The following is a 24,449-nucleotide window of genomic DNA, read 5'->3' on the forward strand; positions in this document are numbered from 1 at the left end:
CTGAGATTCTCCTGCTGGGATTCCCCTGCAGCATCGCAAAAATGTGGAAGTCTGGAGGTGGGGTTTCCCATGAAGGGGAGCCTCAGGAGAATCCCACCAGCGCGAAAACGGGTGCTTCGGCTGGCAAAAGGGGTGAATTTTGGACTTGCATGCATTAATTGCTTTTCCATTGATTCCTATGGGAAACATTGTTTCGTCTTATGAACCTTTCACCTTACGAACCTTGTCCTGGAACCAATTAAGTTCGTAAGACAAGGTATCACTGTATTGGCCAAAGATTATGTTATTCCTGTAGTAGTGTAGAACAATAGATAGTTGGCAAAATCCCAGTGAGTCTGCAAAGAAAGAATTTACAAAAATCAAATCAGGAAAGGATATGTCATTATAGCTTGAGCGAAGAACACTGTATTGTCAATCTCATTAAATCTTTTCAGAAAGGAAAAGCCCTCAGTACTGAAAGGAGTAGACTTAATGTATACATGCCTAGCATACCCTATATTTCAAATGGTGGCATGGAGATGTCAAAAACATTAAACTGATCAAGTCCAATAAAGCCAGTGGGGCTCATGTTTGTTACAATCTGAGGTCTGAAGCTTTCTGGCCTGATTTTGGGGGGGTATAAATTTTTTATTTTTTTCCTCCACACCTTACAGAAATATAAATTCACATACATTGGAATACAATACAATATAATATAAATTGCCAAATTCTTAATCAAAATTCTTAATTGTTTATCTGTTTTGTTTTGGTATACATCATTTATCTTGTGCTGCCTCCTTTTCTAATTTTGTCATCCAGATTTCAAAGATTTTTTCTGTTCTCATTCGGGTTCAATATGCTATTTGCTGTCAAAATTTCTGTTGGCTATTTGCTTTTTTCTACTAAAACTATGCCATAGTGCTTCAGTCCATTTGTTATATTCTTACTTATCTCATTCATGTTTTTAAACCCTCCTTTAATATAACTGCCCTTTACGAGGAGAATTCCAAATTTACTTCTCTTCACACAACAAGAAAAAAAAATATTGGTTCATATCATGCCTTAAATCTAATTATAACAATAGCAATATTGGGGGGGGGGGAATTATTATTAAGAATTTAAATTACATTACCTTCTTTCTGTGCTTAAACATTAAGGGGGGAGTCAATGGTGCTGGCAGCATGGAGTTTCCCTGCTGCCTGGGGGGCTTTCGTTCTGACGGAACCAAGCCAGATCCTCCCTGAAGAGGAGGTGTTGCTGGGGACGCTGCCGGGGATCTGGTTTGGGGGTCAGCATACCCCACCAGACAAACCGGCTTTTCTTGCACCGGCAGGGTGTGATATTGGCTAGGCTGCTGTGCCTAAGCTGACAGCGCCGAGCCAACACCACAATAAAAGGATTTAAAAGTAAGCTGGAAGTCATCTGGACAGAGGAACTAAGAAATGTGCTAGAGCAAGAGGAACTGAGTTAAGAATGGTGCTGGTGAGTGATATGGCTGATCGGAGCTTGGATTGGTTTTCTTTATTTTTAAACAGGAACAAAAGTTTGGGGGGAAATGGAGAGGAAGCTGCTAATTGGCAATTGAATACAATAGTGGAAAGCTTCTGGAAAGACAATAAAAGCCCAAGATTGAGGATTTTAAAAATTGTTTATCGGATTATTGCAATATTTTCATGAATTTTAGCAAATTGGTTTTAATCAGCTGAGAAAATTAACTTTTTATTATATAAATAAGTTTAAAATATTTTTTGTGGAATTAATAAGATTGCTACCTGCTGGTTGGAGGTATAATGACGGGAGAAGGTTTATTGGACATATAATCTGTTTTTTTATCTTGGCTCCTGGAACATCTTATCTATGCTGATTGTGACTGTGAACTTTTAAAATTATTTGGACAATGATAAAACTACAAATTTATAAGATTGATAAATGGTCATTTAATTATTAATTGAACTATTAATTGAAATGTGAGATAGCCTATATTTGCAATATTAAAATTGAATTGTGAAAATCTAGCAGCTATTTGGTAAATTTAAATAAGAAAATAGAAGAAGGGTTGAAAGGAGAAGGAGCAGGTGGAAGAAGACTTAGATAATCATAAATTTGTAACTGTATACGGTTCTTAAATGGATTTGTAGAGACAAATTTGAATTTATTGATTATCTGAACTATAAGATTATTATAATGTGAATTATAATGGTAAAGAAAAACAGGGGGAAAGGGAAAGAGGATATGATAAAGCTATGATTATTAAAGGAGGACTAATATGGGAAAAATAAATAGTACTGATTATGATTTTAAAAATTTGGAAGTATCTGGGATTTTAACTGAATAGATTAGGAAAGATTATTATTTTCAGAAATATGGTGAAAACAAATAAATGAAAGATTATTACACTGAGATAATTAGTGAAAATCAGATTACGGATTATTATTACATTGGGCATGACTGTGAAAGATATATAGAGTATTACACTAGAAATGACAGTGAAATTAAATAGGTTGGGGAAGCTTATTACACTGAGTTTGACAGTGGAAGATATATAGAACAGGGAAGATATATAGGTTAGGGAAGATTATCACACTGCGAATGACAGTGAAACCAAATAGACTAGATTATTACACTTGGAATGACAGTTATATATAGACTAGGGAAGATTATTACATTGGGAATGACAATGAAAAACATATAGATTAGGGGAAATTATTACTGTATTGGGATTGACAATGGAAGATACTGTCAGTGAAAAACAAATAGAAAAATATGTTACACTATAATTATGATTTGCTAAATTAGAAATGATATATTTATAAAATGGCCTGATTTGATGCAGAAACTGTGTCCATAAAGAAGCTGAATCATGATTTAGACTACTATGGAATTTCCTCATGTCTTGAGTTCTAAATCTATTGGAGATCGCTAGTCTGTGGGCTCATGAGGAGCAACTGTCCACACCACTTGTGGACAATCCGATTCCTTGTTGAGACAGGAATTTGGAGTCAGTCCTTTCGTCAGCTCTTCAATCTGCCTGGTCACTGGCTCTACTCTCAGCAGAGTTGTCTCCAGTTCACTGTTTCTTCCCTGGAAGTCCATAACTCCTGGGATTTGCAATTTATCTGGGGAGCACCCAATGTGGTCCCATTTTTATTCACACTGCCAAAGATCTTTGCTGACACATATTAATCATATTGAATTCAAAATAAAAATTTGACTCTTTACTGCTAAACCCACAGTTTAAATTTATCTGTACTTACTGGTAGTTACTGATGTTAAGTCTGTCTGTTGAATCCTCTGAATAAGGGCCTGAAAATGATACCGTGTTTCCCCGATAGTAAGACCCCCCCGATTGTAAGACATATGGGGGGTTTCAGGGGGGTTGGCTAATATAAGCCATACCCCGAAAGTAAGACATATGGCTTACTTTTGGGGAAACACGGTACTAAAAGCGGCGCTGGCGAGGGAGCTTCGCGCCCAGGAGAGTCTCCCAAACCCGGCGCGGATAAGGACTCCTCGGCCGGCGGAGGAAGCGCGGCGGCGGCAGCAGGCTCCGGAGGGAGCTCGGGCGGTGGCGAGAAGACGGGATTCCGGGTGCCGAGCGCCACCTGCCCGCCGTTCACGCCAAGGACAGGCAGCCCCAGTTCCAGCACCTCGGCCTGCTCGCCCAGCCTCTTGCCCAGCGGGAAGAGCAAAGGCGGCGGCGGGAGTAGTGGAGGCGAGGCGGAGAAGAAAGAAGCGGCGGATAGCTGGCGAGGCGCCGACTAGAGGGCTGGACCCCGCCGCGTTGCCGCCGCTCCCGCTGCCGCCTTTGCCTCTTGCCCGGCGGGAAAGGCGACGAAAGGGGCTATCGGGTCCCTTCCAATTGCCCGGCCGGCGTCTCCTTAGTCAGCAGCGGAAAAGCAAAGGAAGCAGCAGGAGAAGCGAAGTTCTTGAATGATGGCGGCGGCCCTTGATCGCAGCCGATGAGGTTCGGCTTTCTTCACTTCTCCTGCTGCTTCCTTTGCTTTTCCGCTGCTGACTAAGGCGACGCCGGCCGGGCAATTGGAAGGGACCCGATAGCCCTTTTCGTCGCCTTTCCCGCCGGGCAAGAGGCAAAGGCGGCGGCGGGAGTGGCGGCAAAGCGGCGGGGTCCAGCCCTCTAGCCGGCGCCTCGCCAGCTATCTGCCGCTTCTTTCTTCTCCGCCTCGCCTCCACTACTCCCGCCGCCGCCTTTGCTCTCCCCGCCGGGAAAGGCGACGAAAAGGGCTATCGGGTACCTTCCAATTGCCCGGCCGGCGTCGCCTTAGTCAGCAGCGGAAAAGCAAAGGAAGCGGCAGGAGAAGCGAAGAAAGCCGAACCTCATCGGCTGCGATCAAGGGCCGCCGCCACCATTCAAGAACTTCTGCGAAAGACGTATTTCAAAATAAGAAATTAAAAAATTGCCCGGGACAATATAAGACATACCCCCAAAGTAAGACACAGTGGGGCTTTTGGGGGTAAAAAGATAGTAAGACACTGCCTTACTATCGGGGAAACACGGTAGTTATAAGCATGAAGGTTTACTTCAAGTGACTAGACAATACTAATAATAGTTTAGCATGAAAACCACGGATTTCTGTCTCATAAAAAGAAGATAAATTATATGTCAATTCAGACATTGCATTAAATCATAATAGAAACCATGCATTGTAATCTGTTACTCAATGTGATTAGATCTAGCCAATTTTTCTGTTTAACTCAGGATTTGAAACCATGATCTAATTTTAAAGCAGTGAATTCTGATAAGGGGAATGGTGTTCTCCACCCTGAATTCCTTAGTATCAGTCTAGCAATGCTGTCCCAGTTATGGAATCCATGCCCATACAGTCATAGCCAAATTGGCAAGTATTTGTTCCATTTTGTTTATATTTTCTGTTAGCTGTAACTCCACAGGAGGATGGTAGTACGAAATGAATATATTAGAATAGAATAGAATAAATTCTTTATGGGCCAGGTGTTATTGGACACACAAGGAATTTGTCATTGATGCATATGCTCTCAGTGTACATAAAAAAAAGTTATATTTATCAAGAATCAATCACACTTAGTGATTGTCATAGGGTACAAATAAGCATGAATCACATGATATAATGAAGAACAAACAAGCATTATGGATTTGTGGAACTAGATGCTAATTTTAAAACCCCAGTTTTGCAGACTCATGTCATAGTTCCCCCATTCAATTTCATTAGCACTCACCCCCCCACCTCTGTTGACTTGAGATTATTGTCTGTCTCTCGTGTTTGTGAGCAAAAGAAATCCTGCCCAAGAATGACAATCCCAAGTGCCCTGGGATCAAAAGAACATATGAGATGGGTTTCACTTGGCATCTTTTATTCTGAGGCTTTACATTATGCTGCTGAAATATTGAATGGAAAGGTCTGGCAAGACTGATAGCTTTGAATGAAAATCCACTCATGTATTGTGGCTTATCTCTCCCTCTACCTCTTATTTGCAGTATATGATTTTGCAATCCTAAGAAATATCAGGTATTAACAGAAAGCTTACCATAAGAATTATCTCACGGGCTGCAATTTTTTTTAATGACTTTTCTATTTAGTTTCTATCTCCTGGTAGTCAAGATGCTTTGGGGCTGAAAAATCGGTGGGTTGAAAAGTAGTAAGAATGGACGAGAGATCCATCTGGTTCTCATTGAGTGGTTAATTAGTATGGTAGTATGAGATTCATTGATTGGATGCAGCAGCAGAAAGTGAAGATATGTTTTGATATTTTAGAAAAAAATAGATTATGGAAATAAGAGTTTATGGCTCTCAGCTACCCTAGGTCTATTTTATTAAATATTGTGCTTTCGTTTTCACAAGGGATCACTGCATTATTCAAGCTTCTTTTGTTGCTTTAGATAATTTGATAATTCAAATTGTTTAGATTCTATGAAAAAGAATAGACTTAACACAATATAGTGTTCCCTCGCTTTTCGTGGATTCAGACTTCACAAAAAGTCTATACCACGGTTTTTCAAAAATATTAATTAAAAAAATACTTCATGGATTTTTTCCCTATACCACGGTTTTTCCCGCCTGATGACATCATATGTCATTGCCAAACTTTTGTTTGCCTTTAATAAATATTTTTTTTAATAAACTTTAATAAATAAACAGGGTGATTAATAATCTAAATGGTTCCTAAGGGAATGGGAAACTGCAATTTAGGGGTTTAAAGTGCTAAGGGAAGGCTTGTGATACTGTTCATAGCCAAAAATAGTGTATTTACTTCCGCATCTCTACTTCGCAGAAATTCGACTTTCGCGGGCGGTCTCGGAACGCATCCCCCGTGAAAATCGAGGGAACACTGCACTTTGATTTGGGTGTTCAAATAGGATGTTGATCTATGACTAGTTTGTCATAGATTATCATTGCAAAACTTGACTGCCTCACAAATATGAAACTCTCATAATTATACATGAATTCTTCATTATTCAATTTATTGTGATGGCAGATATTCCATATCATTAAAAAAACCTCATCAACTTGTGAATATGTATCTCTTTTTTTTCAGGAAAAAAGTGCCAGTTCACATGTAAAACTTAAGGCTAATAAAGAGCTGCCAGGATTAGTACATCAACCTAGAGCAAAGTAAGTCCTCTTCCATTTTGTTGCATTTAATTTTCATTTCTTGCCCCTTTTCCCAAACTAAAAGATATTTTTCATATTTTTCATTATTGACTTGAATAGTGGAACATTGAGCCTGTTAATGGCAATCCAAATTTAAGACATTTGGAAAAGGCTCCAAAAATTAGGAGAAGGCTGTATTTTAAGAGAAAAGTCCTTAGACTATATTTAATTAATATTTCTAAAATCCTCTGCCTCAATCCTATATTTATATCTCCTGTTGTTATTACTTGTAAAGGTGCTGATTGTCACCACCATACCTAAAACCTGCCTTGTGTTAAAATAGAAGTGAAAGATTTTAGAGGAAGTAACACTTAGTACTGAAACTGTAACTGGAAAGTTAGTGTTACTTTCTAAGAAACCTATTTTGCCTTTAGGACACTCAGATTTTCTGTGTGCAAAGCATATTGTTAAAATTCACTGATTTTAAATTTTGGGAAGATGATTTTGGATTATCCCAGTCCTAAAGAAGAATAGAGTTAGCTGAAAATAATCAGCATTTATTGTTTCTCGTTTTCAGTCTCTATTCTTGAAAGAAAAAATAGTGTAACAAAGCTGGATAGAAGTATATATAAATACATACAGGTTATATTTTAAAGTTTTTAAAGTTAGAATTTTTAAAGATTATTTTAAGATTATTTTTATTAATTGAATTACTGTGCTATTTTGTCTTTGTACATGTTGTGAGCCACCCCGAGTCCTTGGAGAGGAGTGGCATACAAATCCAATTAAATAAATTAAATAAATAAATAAATATTCATCACTAGATATGTCTACTTTATGGGATGCCAAGAGATCATGCATAATCTCTAACATGCTTCAATTTAGATAACAATTTATATATTAGTTTGTTGCTGAAATTTCTAGGCCACTCCACTCCCGGTGATTCAAAGCTGCATATACAGGAAAAAGTTATCACACAATCAGTAATCTTCACATAATTTGCTTGGGGCATGGGTGTCTTGTGCAGCCTTTATGCTTACACATAGTTGTCAGTGGACCTGACTTGAGAGAAAACTAATTTGAATCAATTAGTTGTTAGTTTAACAGTTGGATGATAAAATGTATTTTTAAAAACTCATGAAACCACCCAAATTGACTAGGGATGAAATTTATCGACTGTTCAGCATTTTAAGAAGTATGGGGTTACTTGAAAATATCACCAAACCCTTTAAAAATTCCACCTCATCAAAAATCAAATCAAGAAAGTGAGGGGGGGAAATGAATATTCCCAGTTTTTAGGGGAATTCAAGGCAAAATGGGTATCTTAAGCCTCTGTAGAATTTATATATAAAGGGTCCAGAAATGTCAATTCTTCCCATCCTGAAATCCCAATGTGATTAGTTTTATGGAGTAGGAAGTTATTTGAAGCACTTAAACCAAAAAGTTTTCTTACCTTTTAAAAAAGTGTTTTGTATCACATAGAATTCTTGTTTGGTTCCATCACTTTGAAAAAGTGTTTTTGAATTCTGATATCTAATCATGTCTTGGAAGCATGGCAGAAAATGTTTGCAAGCATTGTTTTCTTGTCCTCTGGGTTAATTCTTCCTCTAAGAAGTTTGTTTAAAGCAAATGTCACATCAAGTTCCAACCTGCTATAACCATCATCCCCACTCGATTTACATTCAGGATTTTGCTACTTCTGTTAAGCCATAGGAGCTGCTCCGTCATTATGTTGGAACTTGTAATAATTACTCTAAACCTGATCATTATGCCCCTGATGCTTCCTCGGTTTGACATCACCACCTACGGTAGGTACTAATCCATGTACCAAATCTCTCCTTTGAAAGCCATCCATTCCTTCAATGAACAGATTTATTGGATGGCATAGAGTCCTGCTGTGGAGTTCAAGAGAACTTGCAGGCAGTAGAGGACTAAATAAATTCATTCAAAATACTACTGATACACAAGTTCTTATTGAAAAGTTTAAGACAGCAAGTTCTCCTGAGTCAGACTTCAACTTCCTATCACATTGAGAATGTTTATAAGCTAAGGCAAGAAGGGGTCCATTTCTTATTCCAACATCCTCTGCCTAATTCTACAGTAGAATAAGGGAGGCATCACAGTCAGGCTTCTATGAACAGCAATATTCTGTACCCATAGATCAGGCAGAAAATTAGATTGTCATGGGCACAAGGTATACTCTGTGAAGATACTCCTTCCATACTAGCAACTGTCGAGCCTGCATGGCAATGAGCCAGGGTGGTGTAGTAGTTAGAGTGCAGTACTTCAGGCTACTTCAGCCAACTGCTAGCTGTAGCAGTTGAAATCTCACCACCAGTTCAAGGTTGCCTCAGCCTTCCAAGGTGGGTAAAATGAGGACCCAACAAGGAGGCAATATGCTAATTCTATAAACTGCTTACAGAGGGTTGTAAAAGCACTATGAAGCGGTAGATAAGTCTAAATATTATTGCTAATGTGTCATTTCTTGCTACCAAAAATAGCACATTCCTGTCTCACTTGCCAGAGGACAGGAGGTAAATGCTTCCTTTTTTTCCCCAGAAGTAGCACATTTTGTAAAAGAAGCTTTAAACACTTGGCAGTTTATGTCATCACCCAGTATTGCAATACCTGGCTCATCTCCACTGAATTGTCACTGGAGGCTGTTTTAAATTGTGAGTCTCCCCTTCAATAAAAATAGAACATTTAGTAATAAGAGGTACTGAATGCAATTCTTGCATTTGTTACAATACACCACAGGTGCACACATCATCAACTCTACTTCTACCCCATCACATTACTGATTTTGGTACAACCAAACAGCAGCATCTTTAGTGCCACTTTTCTTAATTACTCTAGTGTACTTAAAGACGGTGACAGGCTTAGACTTTTGTTCTTTCATGATGTTGTTTTTAAGGTAATGCATGTTTTTTCCTCTCTTGCAGAAGGAAAGTAGATGCACATGTTTTCATGTATCCAGAGTTCCCCATGAATCTCTCCTTTCATTCAATAGCAGTTGGAACCATTTGTCTATACCAGTGTTTCCCAACCTTGGCAACTTGAAGATATTTGGACTTCAACTCACAGAGTTCCCCAGCCAGTGAGTTGAAGTCCAAATATCTTCAAGTTGCCAAGGTTGGGAAACACTGGTCTATACTACATGTTCCCATTCAACCTCTCTACAAATCCCAAAAGAGTTTTTTCCCCTTAAATTAATAATACTTCTTGGTGCATTCTTCTGCCTTCCAAGTACCAATTAGTTCCTTTACTCAGTCAACTAACTCCATGTATTTGTGTTCTGAGTGATCTTACTACATAGCTCATTAAGTTGTTTTATTCAATGAAATCACTTTCTTATCCTTGCAATGGCACTATGTGCTTTGAGATGTATGCAAACGTTTCTTCATAGTAAAACTCAAGTACAGGTGTTTGCTTTATCTTTCTTTGGAGGAGGAACAGTAACAGGATGGTGCTTCTGCTGCACTTTCCTTTATGACCTTCTCTTATACAGTTCCACCTTATATTAAAGAATTCACCCATTGAGAACTGGTTTCAGTCAAACATATTGGAGGTCTTCCCTTTATGACTCCTTTCCCAATATGTGTGCATGTCCTTCCTACCTGTTCTTTTGTGACTAGACTGAAAGTTCATTTCCAAAACCTTTTCATTCAAGGTGCTTGATCTGGTATGAAGCTTCATGAAACATTAACAAACTCTTCACAATTTGGAAAGCACTTACAGGCTACCATGGCTGTTTCCATAGCTTGTCCAACTTATATTGGGCAGTTCTACAGTACCATAATCTAGTTCATGAAGAAGGTGGTATGAAATCTATGGTACTGCTTCAATATGTAAGGGGTGAGATTTTGACTCTAATATAGCCTTTGTTGTTTTATGAATATATGCGTGTGTGTGTTGCAAAATAGAATAATGGTGGAAATAGTAGCAGCATTGAGTAAATATTTAGCATCATAAATTTATCGCTTAATTTTTTCAGACACATAGCCCTTGTTAGTGATTACATAATTATTCCTCCTAAATCAAAGCCTTTGCTTTGTATAGAAATCTTAATTGGGATTGACATCTATGAGAGCTTGGCAGCAGTTCTGAATTTGAAATGCTAGGTTGATGTTGCCTTGAATAACAGTGGGGGATGAGCAAGCTGTCTCATCAGCATTCTGCCTGCATCTCTCCTACTTGGTATGTCAAACAGGGCATCAGCTGCTATGAAATTGCCACATCACTTTTTTATAAATGGCACAGTGTAATCATTCCTCCATTACTTTGTGTGTGGCTTCATCAGACATACAAGGGGAGATGCAGGGACATAGATCTGCATGACTGAATTGGTTACCTAGATTATTATGTTCCTAAAACATGTCTGCCTCTTGAAAAAAATAATCTCAGAACTAATTCAAAATACTGCTGAAGTTTTCGGCATTGATTCCTCTTGGAGAAAAACTGGAAAGCAAATGGCAGAGATACTGTAAAGATGACAGAGAAAAGCTGCTGTATGTCAGCCTCATTCACATTTCTTCACAATGATCTCTGTACACAAAATCTCCAGAAAGTTTTTTTTTAGCTGAGATTTTTGGTGAAAGATAGAATTCCACTTAATCTTTATGGATGTTTAAAGGAACATTTAGCCACCTCTCCTTTTTTGATCATTGTTGCAGATCCCTCTTCCTCAAAGTTTCATATTTCTTCACTTTCCTGCTTCCCCTGACCATTTCTGTATTCCACTCATGGTGCTTTGGCTCATGGACTTCTTTTCACTAATATTTTCTACAAAAATCATGACCGATACACATTAAATTTTGAGAAGGACGCTCAAGTTGGATTGACTTCTTCCTGGATAATCTTGAAAATGAAATCTTAACATTTGCTTTTGAACTGTGTTCTACTATACCACTGTATAAAATTCTGAAATGTACTGTTATTACCTTTGGGAACTTTCAATAAAAATAATAATAAATAAAATAGATATGCAAGTTTGGCGTTGGCATCACATGTAGGGTGTTCTCTATGCTTTAAAAAAACATTTATCCTTTTCTACATTGTTGGCAAAAGTTGTTTCTCTTGTTTTTTAAATGCGTAATTCCCTTTTTATTTTATTTTTTTAAAAAGACTGATTTCCAGTGTATTTGGCATGTTGCTTGGCTTTCAAAAGCTTGGTTTCTCAATGACCAATCTCACTCTGAATGCTTGTACATCAACAGAAGATGCCTTTAGGAAATGGGCATCAGGGTTATTTGTTAATCACTCCAGTATTATATGCAGTACGGGAATTGGGTTCTGGAGATCAAGAATTGCCAAGTTCAAGCTGACCATAATTTTACTCTGTATTGCTACTAATATTTCCATTAGAAATATCAATTGATGTACGTCAATAGAATTGTAATACAAGTGGAATCCACTGAGTCATAAGAAATAATACAAGCAAGAAAAACAAACAAAACACAAGCAAACCTCAAGTAGGTCACTTCTACTTTCTGAGTGGTCCTCTGGAATCTATATCTGAATATTTTGATCTAGAGTTCATTTTTCCCAGAACAAAAATGCCAGACTCTGTTTTATTTAAAAAAAATACATTCTAAAATTCAACAGTGAATGTAGTCATGCAATGTTCAAAACAAAGCCTCTGAGTCCCCTGTGTATCCTGGCTTTGTACAGTGAAATTATCTGGCCTTATTCTGTATATTTTTATGATGTCTTGGGTTCTGAACTTTTCAAATGCACTGACAACAATTTAATAATACAGTTTTATTACAGTTCCTTTTATAGTATTATCAGTACTATTTTTTTTATATTATTAGATTTGTTCTTACATTATCTTTGTTATTGTTGTGAGCCGCCCCGAGTCTACGGAGAGGGGCGGCATACAAATCTAATTAATAATAATAATAATAATAATAATATTAGTATTATTGTTGTTGTTATTATTATTATTATTATTTCCAGGCCTTCCTACTTCTGAGAAATAAAGTCTCCCCAATTTGGCATTTTAGCACTGGGTTGTTAATGCAAGTAGATTATTTGATTTTGCGTAGGGGTGGGGGTGGTAAAAAAAACCTTGTTCTGGAAATGTCAGTATATGTTAGAGTATAAATTAGAGGCTTCTGATGAATTTAATGTAAAGAGTTATTTTGCTATGTCTAACTCCACAAAAGGACTTTTGAGGGTAAAACTAGATCATGCCAACTTTGCTCTCCAAAGCATTCATTGACTGTGTCTTACTTTGTGATATCTTTTTTTCAATACGAACTTTTTAAATAACTAAATTATTCTTAATTGGGAAAGGCTATCCTAAATGAATTTCATAGTTCCCAGCTCTTGTTTCATTGAAACTATGACTCTCCTGATTGTTTTCTAAAAAGCAGGTAAAGCTAGTAAACTTCCTCTAATCTCCTGATTCAAATTTTGGGAACTTTTCCATTGGAGTCATTCTCTCTGTTGCCATGCATGGGAAATGCATAATCTGTTTCCAGATCTGTAGATTAGACCTTGTTGCATGTGCTGAAACATTTCCTTCTTCAGAGTCTTTTGGTAGCTTTGATGCAAAAATAATGCTTAATCAGGGCGGATGACTTCTCTTCTTTTGAAAGTGGCAGATTAGAGATTGCCATAAAACCAACTGTCCCACTAAACTGCATCACTTGAAAATCCCTTTGAAATTATTCTTTCTGTTTTCAGCATGCACATTTCTGAAAGCCAACAAGAATTCTTCCGAATGCTGGATGAGAAAATTGAAAAGGTAAGAGGCACAAATTTAATTTAATTTAATTTATTGTATTTCTATGCCACCCAACTCCCAAAGAACTTTGGGCGGATTACAACAGGATATAGAAAATCAATTTAAAAACGTCATAAAAGATTAAAAAACTGTTCAACGGCCCCATACCTGCCGGAAAAGCCAGGTCTTCAATGCTTTCTGGAAGGCCAATAGAGTGGGGGCAGTATCGATTTCAGGGGGTAGTTGGTTCCAGAGAGTCGAAGCAGCCACAGAGAAGGCCCTTCCCCACAGGCATACCAGCCAACACTGTTTAGCTGACAGTACCTGAAGAAGACCAACTCTGTGGGATCTTACCGGTCACTTGGAACTATGAGGTAGAAGGCAGTCTCAAAGATAACCTGGCCCTGATCCATGCAGGGCTTTATAAAGGTAATAACCAACACCTTGAATTGAGCCCAGAGACCAATAGAGAGCCTGTGAATGTACCTACAACCACTCGTGCGGCTGCATTCTGGACCAATCGTAGTCTCTGCCCACTCTTCAGGGGTAATCCCATGTAGAGTGCATTGAAATAATCCAACCATGAGGTGATAAGGGCATGAGTGACTGTAAGGGAAGCCTCCTGATTGGGCAATTCCGACTGAGATGACAGAAGCAGGTCTTAGTCCTATTATATGGGATGAATTTGAGCCTGTGGCTCCTGAGGAAGTAGACAAGGCTGGGAGTGACAAGTTCCTCTTTGTTTGTTGAAATCCTGAGCTACATCCAAGGAATTGCCAAGTGACGGCAAATTGAAGTCCCCCAGTACCATAAGCCTGGGGAACTCCACCGCCCACCCAGCTACCGCTTCTAGCAACACAGGCAGGGCTGTTGTAACGCAGTTGGGAGGCAGGTATGTTAACAACAAGCCCAACTGAACCCCTGAGTCCAACCTCAAGAGGAGAGACTCACACCCAACAATCTCCAGGGCAGGGATCCTACAAGGACAAAGACTGTACCGGACAATGACTGCCACTCCACTCCACCCTGGAGTCGTGGCTGATGTAAAACCTGAAACTTGTCCAGGCAGATCTCTGAGAGGGGAACACCCCCTCTTGGCCCAGACAGGTCTCAGTTTGCATACTGGGTCAGCCTCCTCCTCCAGAATTAAGTTCTGAATGAGGGGGGGCTTTGTTAACAACAGACCTGGCATTAAGCAACAGCAGCCTGAGGCCAGCGCCCTGACATCCCAAGTCACCAGGTATACGAGAGGGGCCGGAACAAGTAATCTCTTTGAAACAGCGAGTCCTAATTCCCCGAGAGTGGCCTACCCATTTCTTGCCATATCTCCCTCAGAAAATAATTAACACCTTATTATACAAGCTGTAATACTGTTGTTTGTATACCATCCTGAAATGCAAAGTGACACAGAAATATCTGAAATGTACAACTATAACTATTGAATCTGTTAAAAGGTGACAACCCATTCGGCAGTTATCATTGACTAAGCAAATTTCCATTTTTATAACTGGTTACTAGTGGTGACCTATTATATTTTCACTTACTGGTTGATTTTATTGGAATGTAAAATCTTAACCTTAAAAAAACACCTTCCTTTAGATACAGTGCCCATTTTCACTAGAGGCAATACAATACAAAGACAGTCTGTAAGTAGGTGTGGATAAATTTCTTAGGGGCTGTGAATGGGGTTTTTCAGACTAAGTTGAAGAAGGATTTAAATGAGTTCTTCAGAACTGAGGGGAAACAAAACTCTTTTCAACCAAGGATCAACTCTAAATCGATGTTAAATAAGACTTGACAGAATTCAAGAGCGGTTGAAACTTAGATCATTTGTTGAACATGATGATTCTAAGTTGATGGCTTGTTTAACTCAGCCCTACCCCGCACCCCAACACTGCTTCTTCTGAAAGGGCTTCTTAACCCTGTTGCTCTGTTCAAAACCACTATACACTTGTACTGTTTACAAGTCTCTGTGACTCGAACAGAAAATTCTTTATTTTAAGTGCTTATATTTTGTGAATTTGAAAACTTCTTTCCCTTGGAAACTAGGTTGAACATATATGCACACAATGAAATTTTTTTTTTTAAAAAAAAATAATGCTTATTGGTTTATTTTGCTCATAAAAGCCTGCCCCACCCCTTTTTGTGAATTCTTCTTCGATTTATACATAGTTTTGCCTGCAAACAACATACAATTTTACCAAATTTGGTATGGAATTACTAGTTTGAACATTTCTGAACATAATGATATGAAAATTGAACTGAAAAAAATGATGCTTATTTGTTTATTTTGCTCATAAAAGGGCAGTCGTCCCCCCTTTTTTTTCCAAACATGTCACTTTATAAATTTTTCTAGGCCCCTAATTCCAAATATGTTCAATAATTTTGGCATTGAATTACCAGTTTGGACATTTATGAACATAATGATATGAAAATTGAACTGAAAACATTAATGCTTATTTGTTTATTTTGCACATAAAAGTTGCCCCCCGCTGTGTTCAATTATTTCAATTTATATAAAAATTATGCTGTTAATTTCAAAATTACATACTTGTTTTTAGTAAAATGGATTTCTTTCATAAAATTAGTTGTCTGGCTATCATGTGCTTGCTTTTCAAAAGGATTTCCCCAATATTTCTAGCCAAATCTATATAAAAAGTGAAATTAATGGCACACAGCAAGGCTGAGTGGGGTGGCCCTTTTGTGACCAAAATAAACAAATAAGCATCATTTTTTTTCAGTTCATTTCTATTTTTCTTATGATCAGGAATGTTCAATTTACTATACCAAAACTTTTGGGGGGAAATTCCTTAGAGATTTGTAGCCTAAAAAAATATAAACTCACACAAAATGTTCAAAAAATGGGAGGGGCTTTTTGATCAAAATAAAAATATAAACATCAATTTGTTTCAATTCAATTTTCATATCATTATGTTCAGAAATGTTCAAACTAGTTTCCCAGTGAAAAAAGTTTTCAAAAAGACCAAATTTAAGTACCTAAAAAAATCTTTTTGGTCCAGGTTGTATATAATCAGAAACAGACTCAACATGAGGGGTTTTTTGCCCAGAAAAAAGTTAGCCCCACCCCCACCCCCAAAAAATATTTTTATGTTGATCAGCAATGTTAAATAGAGTAAATGAATGCCTAAGATATTAAAAATATTTCAGATTTGGAGCCTAAAAAGAATTTAAAGTGAAAATGGTTGCAAGCAGCTGGGGGGGGGGGCTTATTTCTGATTTTAAAAACCCAATAAGCATCATTTTTTTTTAGTTCATTTATATTTTTCTTATGATCAGGAATGTTCAAATTAGTAATCCCACACCAAATTTAGTAAAATTGTACACATTTTGCAGGCTAAACTATCCATAAATTGAAAAAAAAATCACAAAAAAAGGGCGGGCGGGCTTTTATGAACAAAATAAACCAATAAGCATTATTTTTTTTATTTCAATTTTCATTTCATTGTGTGCAGAAATGTCCAATCTAGTTTCCAGGGGAAAGAAGTTTTCAAATTGACCAAATATAAGCACTTAAAATAAAGAATTTTCGGTGCGAGTCACACAGACTTGTAAACAGTACAAGTGTGAGTTTTTTTGCCCAGCAAAAACTAAGCCCCCCACCCACCCCCCAAAAAAGTCTCATAGAGAGAACTCCTGAAATGATGAAAAGTCAAGAAATTTCAAGTTTCAGAAATGCAGGGAAAATTCTTTACAGGGTCTCAAACTTTGATTTCATCTTGCACAGACTCAAACAGAACAGCAGGGTTAAATGACATTTAGAACTTTAACCTTCTTGATCAAGTGCAGATTCTACACTCTAAAAAGTCTGAAAAATCATGAAATCTCTTGATCAGTAAGATAGCCTGATCCAAGAGCTTTTATGGGAATATAAGAAACATTGTTTATCCTGCCTTGGCATATAGGAATATTTTGTTATGGGGTGGTTTTTTGGGGGGGAGTAGCTCTGATGTTTTATCTTACACCTGATAAATGATTCAAGAACTGCAATTTTGCCTCCTTTTCTTTTGATTTTTTTTTTTATGTTTAACTGAAATGAAGATTTTTTAAAAAATCAGAGAACATTTTTTATCTTCATCCATGATAGAAGTATTATTACCTTAGATAACAAAACTACTATTCTCCATAAGAACTGAAAAATATTCTCTGACATCAGCAAGTATAAATTACCATATTTTTCGTCTGCGGAGAGGGGCGGCATACAAACCTAAATAATAAATAAATAAGATGCACTCCACACACACGCACCGCCCCCAAAGTAGGTGGAAATGTCTGTGTATTTTATGGAGTGAATATCACATTACAGACCATGATGTATTACCTCAGGGATCCCCAATGGTAGCCTGGTGCAGGTCCTTTGCTAAATAGCAGCCCACGTCGCAGCGCCAGGGTCCTTTTACAGTGTCGAACCCTGCCTCTTCTGTCTTTCTCATTGCCCATCTGTTCTGTCTCTTTTCCGCAGTGCAGAGTCAATAGGAACAGCTGGCACATGAGAAGACATCTCTCTGTGGTCTTCTCAGACTCCACCTGATATTTTTTTTCTTCTTTTCCTCCTCTAAATCTAGGCGCGTCTTATGGTCAGGTATAGCTTATAATACAAAAAATACGGTAACTTCTACCCTCAAAACTGAAATGTTGGCTAAATGAACTAGGAGGAGGTGGAAAATTTGGTCATTCAAGAAATTTTAGGAAGCGCTCTTTATAGATGATATATATTTCTACGTTAACGTAGTGAGTACAGTATATTCATCCAGATGAATAAACCACAGTTCAGCTGTTTGAATTTAAACGTAGTTTTCTGTATGATGCTTCCTCCGACAAAACTGCAGGTATTTTGGAACAGGAGTGTCTTTTCAAATTAAGCATATTTTAGCACATAGTTTGACTTTTCAATTGAAGTTTAATCAGGCTGAAGTTAATGACGACAAATTTTAGGATTTTTTTCCTGGCTGCTTTAGAATAAATAGCAGCAAAATTCAATACAGTCTTCTAATGCAGGAATAAAATGTGTACAGTTAAAAGCAGTTACTATAGGTTTATGTCAGCACTGAAGATCTAGCCACAACTTCATTAGAGATTCCTGTCCTATTAATAAACACATTGGCTACACAAAATATCTGGATACACTGCTTTTATTTCATGTGTATTGTAATTATAAAATTTGAAAATATACGAAAGGTTTGTGTAAGGATAAGTAATTCCCCAAGCAGCAATTGCTTAACTTGTCTAGACAACACAAAAATAATAAATGATGGAAAGAATTTGGCTGCCACTGGACGGACTGCATTAGTTCTACACAGCCTGCCCTGGGGGAAAAAGAATATGAGGGCTTGAAAAAATACAGGAAAATTGATGTGAGAAAATGAAAGGTTTTCAACTGGCTCAGAAGTGAAGAACCTTGGAAATGCACTTTTTTTAAAAAAAGCTACCAGCCTTTTTGTTCTAGACTTCTATTTATGGCAAATCTATAATTGTATCATGTACTCCTTTATTGGAGAGGATGACATGCAAATGGACTAAGCAAGCATTTTCAAGTTAATATTTGATGCAACATATTTTGAAAGGCATAGGGTACATGGGAACAGAACATTAGTCTTTGTGGATGGTCTCTGATTTTAGTAGTCTTAAATGACCTAATACTGTCAGATTGGCATTATGATGTTTAAATAATTATGGTTGCTATCCCCACTTGAGCAATAAAATGCTTGTGCCACTGGAATTTTTAGACTTCGCTTTAAGTCTCTATATCAGTGTGTAAGTACCTTTGGGGAGCAGGGAGTGACTTTTTCTTGGCACAATATATAAACCATCCTTTACATTCACAAAGTGAGAGTGCTATCCATTTCCTAGAATTGTTTCAAAGAAAAGGTTTATTAGCAGAGGAATCATGAAAGGAGCCCAATCTTTTGTTTTCACTTCTTGGCCAAATATAATCATGTTGACCATTTCCAGTGCATATAAGATTATTTCCTCCCCAGGGTTAAGAACTCACTTATCAAGGCATGATTTTTCCATTAATCTGCCACAAGCCAGGATACCTGTCTCCTACATTTCAAGTTGTGCTGACCCAAAGAAATTAATAGAGGATAACTTGCAAGTGATTCTATTCTTTTGTTTGTTTTCTTAGAAAAGCTCCAGACCCCTCAATTTTAGTTCAAAGGTAATGGTTGTTTTTGTCCATAATTCTTTCATTTTCCTAAAACGTGTCAACAGAATAAATACTTGAAATTGCTTAAGAATTTGAAGTAGCAATAACGTGCACGATAGAGCCACAAAACTGGGTGTCTTTCATGATCAACAATTGGAACTGCAAAATAGGAATGATAAAATGTTAGTTTAAAATTGGTTATTGCTAGTGCTTTTGCAAAATTATATAATGAGTTTTGCAATGAGAAAGATCATGCTGGTGTCAGTGCACACTACTTAAACAGCCTATTTAGCCAACATAGTTGGATTTTTCACCCCCGACTGCAGCTCCTATGAAATATTTCTTCAGTAAAATGTTGAAGGGATTATTTAGATCCTGTCCCTGATGAAGTCAAAGCATGTTCAAAATATTTGGACTGCTTAATTCCCAAATAAGCCACAGAAGATGCTGTCCACGATAAATCAACCTTATCTTGTGATATAAATGAAATGTTGTAACAGTCCAACTTTTGTTTTGCATGCAATAAGAATACAGGGACTGTTGAAATTATGTGTTTCATATACTGAATCCAAATGGCACTGAACTAATCATAAAGCCCTTCATGGCACCGGACCAAGGTATCTACGAGACCGCCTTCTGCCGCATGAATCCCAGCGATCGGTTAGGTCCCACAGAGTGGGCCTTCTCCGGGTCCCGCCAACAAAACAATGTCATTTGGCGGGGCCCAGGGGAAAAGCTTTCTCTGTGGCGGCCCCGGCCCTCTGGAACCAACTCCTCCCGGAGATTAGAATAGCCCCCACCCTCCTTGCCTTTCGTAAGCTCCTTAAAACCCACCTCTGCCGTAAGGCATGGGGGAACTGAAATATTCTTTCCCCCTAGGCCTTCACAATTTATGCATGCTATGTTTGTTTATAGGGATGTTTGGTTTTACAATAAGGGTTTTTTGGTTGTTTTAGTATTGGATTTATATGACATTTTTTAATTACTGTTGTTAGCCGCCCCGAGTCTACGGAGAGGGGCGGCATACAAATCCAATAAATAAATAAGTAAGTAAGTAAGTAAGTAAGTAAGTAAGTAAGTAAGTAAGTAAGTAAGTAAGTAAGTAAGTAAATAAAATAAAATAAAATAAAATAAAATAAAATAAATAAATAAATGTGTAATGAAACTTATTTAGTCCTATACAATAGCCCATCTGAATTCCAAATTAAATGCCTAGTTCACATGCCCATTTGTTAACATCCTTATGGGTAATATGACTTATTGAGCTTGGAGTAATGTGTTTGGAGAGAAACAGGCTTATGAGATTCAGTGCTCACAGGTGAGAACTGCCTAACCAGGGAATGTTGAAGCAAATCAGTGTGAGAGCAGGCATTTTACAAGCCCTAGCTTCACATTGTCTGTCTCTAACTGCTCAATTTTATATTGCAGTTGGCTCCTGTCAGATGTAGATAATTCTTCAGATTTCTTTACTTTTCTCTTTTCTGTGGCAAAAAAAATTGGATACAGTATTATGGCAGCGGGCAGAGTATTGTTATCCTGAACATGCTCAAATACGTTGTGGAGAATTGAAACTTTATCTTGACATCAACCAAAGTTAAAGAATAAGTCCTGGGAGAAAATTATGGAAAATGGAGCAGACAGGCAAGGATTAGCTTGATTGTATAAATCAATTCATTTATATTACCTTAAGAAACAATGGATATGAGATACTTGAAAACAAAGAGACAAAAATATTGAGGGTTTTGGAGAGTATCATAGGCCAGTGTTTCCCAACCTTGGCAACTTGAAGATATTTGGACTTCAACTCCCAGAATTCCCCAGCCAGCGAATGCTGGCTGGGGAATTCTGGGAGTTGAAGTCCAAATATCTTCAAGTTGCCAAGATTGGGAAACACTGTCATAGGCAACAGTTTTCTACAGTGAGTAAATTAGATCCAAAAAATCAACAACTGATAGACTACTTCACTATGTGACAATGATCTCTTGAAGCAATAATGAACAAAAGTCTTTGCCAAAGCGTCACACATTTATGCTGTAAAAGACAACATTAGCCGCCACTATTTGTATCTTTGTTTTTTTTAAAAAAAATCCTGGGGTCCTCTGTGGGTGATGGAGGGGATATCTTGGAAAGAAGCACTGTGGGCAGAGTTGGCTTCAAAACTTCCAGTTATTAATCTTGATTCAAAATGTTTGTGTAACTAGTTATGATATTGGTACAACCCTCCTTGGATTTTACTGATCACTTATAAAGAATGATACACAGTGATTACAATGCAGTATTACAGGCTAAATCTGCCCACAGTCCGGAGTTCAATCCTGACTGGCTCAAGATTGACTCAGCCTTTCATCCTTCCAAGGTTGATAAAATGAGGACCCAGATTGTTGGGAAAAGATGCTGACATTGCAAACCACCCAAGCGGCCTTAAAAGAGCCTTGCGAGCTCTAATTCAGTACTGTAATAACAATAACCTGAGTATAAATTATGAAAAAACAAAGATCATGGCCTTTGCAAAAAGGTCAAAAATTTACTCATGGTATCTTGATGGGCACAAAATAGAGCAGGAAACCACCTTTAAATATCTGGGGGTGGTCTTTCAGGCCAATGGCTCAAGGAAAGTACAGGGAGAATATGCAGCTGCCTTGGGACAAAGATCAGCGAACGCCATTCTCAATTTTTCCGCACAAAGGGAGGTTATTATGTTCCTGCTGCTATCAAGCTTTTTAAGGCCGAGTCGCTAGCTCACCTTCTTTACGGGTCCTTGCTTGGACTCCCAGCTTCAGCTTTACACTTTACACCACTAGAATTAGTTCAATCCAAATTTATTAGAGCAATTCTCCAGATGCCATGTTGCGTCTCAAATGCACTTCTGCGCTTGGAGACTGGACTGATAAAAGTTGAAGCAAGAATCTGTATAGCGTCCCTAAATATGTGGTTAAAGCTTAATTTTTTCCCGCAAGGTTTTGCTCCGTTAATCCTTCACAATGAATTTTCCTCCTCATGGATTAAGGCCATCGAGTTCAATCTTCACAAATTAGGCTTCTCCCCAGATTTAATACTCAAGATGAACTATGATCTAGCAGGACAGACCTTGCGACAAAGGGTGGAGGACATCGAAAGGCAGGAGGACTTGGGTAGAGCTCCGCTGTTTCTGGCCCCAGATGCCACTAGATATGTTGTGGCTCCTGCAAGATACCTGGGACAGCTAGAGTCAGCAAGCCATCAAAAGGCATTTGCTCTTGTACAGTGCCGTGCGCTTCCATCCGCCGTTTTGTACGGCAAGTACAAGGGAACTCCAGCCACTGAAAGATTTTGCCCTTGTGGCTCAGGAGAGGTGGAGACTGAGGGACACATGCTCCTGAGATGCTCCTTTTACACTGACATTAGGAGAAAGCATATTCTACCACTTATTGAGGGATATCCGGGCCGCTCGGACATTGCCTATCTCCGGTGATTGTTTGGGGATGAGCAGGCCAGGATTACGGCACAGGTGGCCAGATTCTGCGCAGCAGCATCGGGGATTCGTCGCAAATGTGTGCCTTCATAGAGAGATATGTACATCTCTTGTATAGTTACAATGGGTCAATCTTGGTTGCTCAGTCAAAAGTCTTGTTTCCTGTTCTTTTTCCTTTTAATTATTACAGTATTAATATTATATTGATGGTCTTTGACCGTAAATAAAATTTATTATTATTTTTATTAAAACCACCCAAGTGCCCAAGTGCTATTGCTAAAAGAGTATTTTGTGGCGATGGAAGCTTGATCATCCACCCCCTTCCCCCATGGCTTTATTTGTGATTTCAGTGCTTAGTCCTGGTAGGCTGCAAAACCGTTTTCACTCATGTGGGTGGACTCTTCATGGCTCTGTTCATTTCTTTTCAAGAAACGAAAAATTGTGCTCTGAATATGTGCTTGCATGTGCATTCATTAACATTCTTCTAAAGGGCATCATGAAAACAGAAAACCAACTGAAGTTTAGTTTCTGTGGTAGGGAGCCACTTTAATCCTTGAGGAACCATTCATCAAAAAAGCTGCAGTGTCTTTGCAGTTCCCTTTACTATCCTTAAAGCAAAAATGTTTGACATAATTATTTTCACCATACCATACCAGGCCACCCAGCCTCTTCTGTTGCTTCCTTTGAATGGCAATTAGAAAAAGGAGTTAAAGGCTACAGCAGTAGAAGGCATTGTGCTTTTATGGTTTCTGAATCTCATACTGTGGAACTATAATACAGCTATGCAAGAGAATAATGTATCTTACTGATTTTCTGTGTTCCCGTGGTGTCAGTTTGTTTATGAATGCATCATTTTAAAACAATAAAGCAGCTAATAGAAGGATATGGTGCAGAACAGGCAGAATGTTGCCAGAATATGAGTATGATTATCATTAATTGTTAAAAATGAGAAAGAGGAGAAGAAGCAAAAACAGGAACATGCTGCATTAAACTAAAATTCATCCTTGTCTATATTGTGTTGTGGGGCTATATTTGCTGTAATCATGCTTCTGTTTACATGCACGTAACCTTTCCTTAATTTTATTTTAAGAGGCATAATTTAGAATTAGTTAAAGATGACAGGACTCAGAATATCAGTGTCAGAAATTGCTTGGATTTTATGTTGGTTTTTTAAAAATAATTTTAAATATGTATCTAGTGTGTCAGGCACAAAGATGGAAGCATTAGGACCTTTAAAGTTTGTCACAAAGCTACTTTTTCAAGAGGCAATTGGACTTTCTTGTTTCTCTTTGAAGATGTTTCTCTTCTCGTCCAAGTGGTCTCAATGACTCTCTAAAATAATGCAAATGACCGGTTATCTGCAAGGAATATAAATCCTTCCAACCGCCGCCATCCAGTCAGAGCTGATGAAGCTTCTTGGATGAGAAGCGAAACATCTTTAAAGAAAAACAAAGTCCAGTGCCTCTTGGAAAAGCACCTTTAGGACAACCATGACCTGGATGACCAATATATTTAGAATAGCAATTCTTGAACATT

General features: G+C 38.0%; 1 protein-coding gene across 3 annotated transcripts in view; it reads left to right on the forward strand.

Moving 5' to 3' along the window:
- The window catches only part of C3H1orf21 (chromosome 3 C1orf21 homolog), a 160,238-nt gene that overhangs the window by 128,858 nt on the left and 6,931 nt on the right, over nucleotides 1-24,449 (forward strand). For 2 of the 3 annotated variants that reach the window (XM_070746313.1, XM_070746311.1), the window contains exons 4-5: nucleotides 6,511-6,587; nucleotides 13,257-13,317. In XM_070746313.1, the coding sequence (XP_070602414.1) occupies nucleotides 6,511-6,587; nucleotides 13,257-13,317 (138 nt within the window). Of the gene's footprint in view, nucleotides 1-6,510; nucleotides 6,588-13,256; nucleotides 13,318-19,441; nucleotides 19,475-24,449 lie in introns of all 3 variants that reach the window. The other variant, XM_070746310.1, reaches the window with a different exon arrangement.

The sequence above is a fragment of the Erythrolamprus reginae genome, chromosome 3, assembly GCF_031021105.1.
Source record: "Erythrolamprus reginae isolate rEryReg1 chromosome 3, rEryReg1.hap1, whole genome shotgun sequence".
NCBI lineage: Eukaryota > Metazoa > Chordata > Lepidosauria > Squamata > Dipsadidae > Erythrolamprus > Erythrolamprus reginae.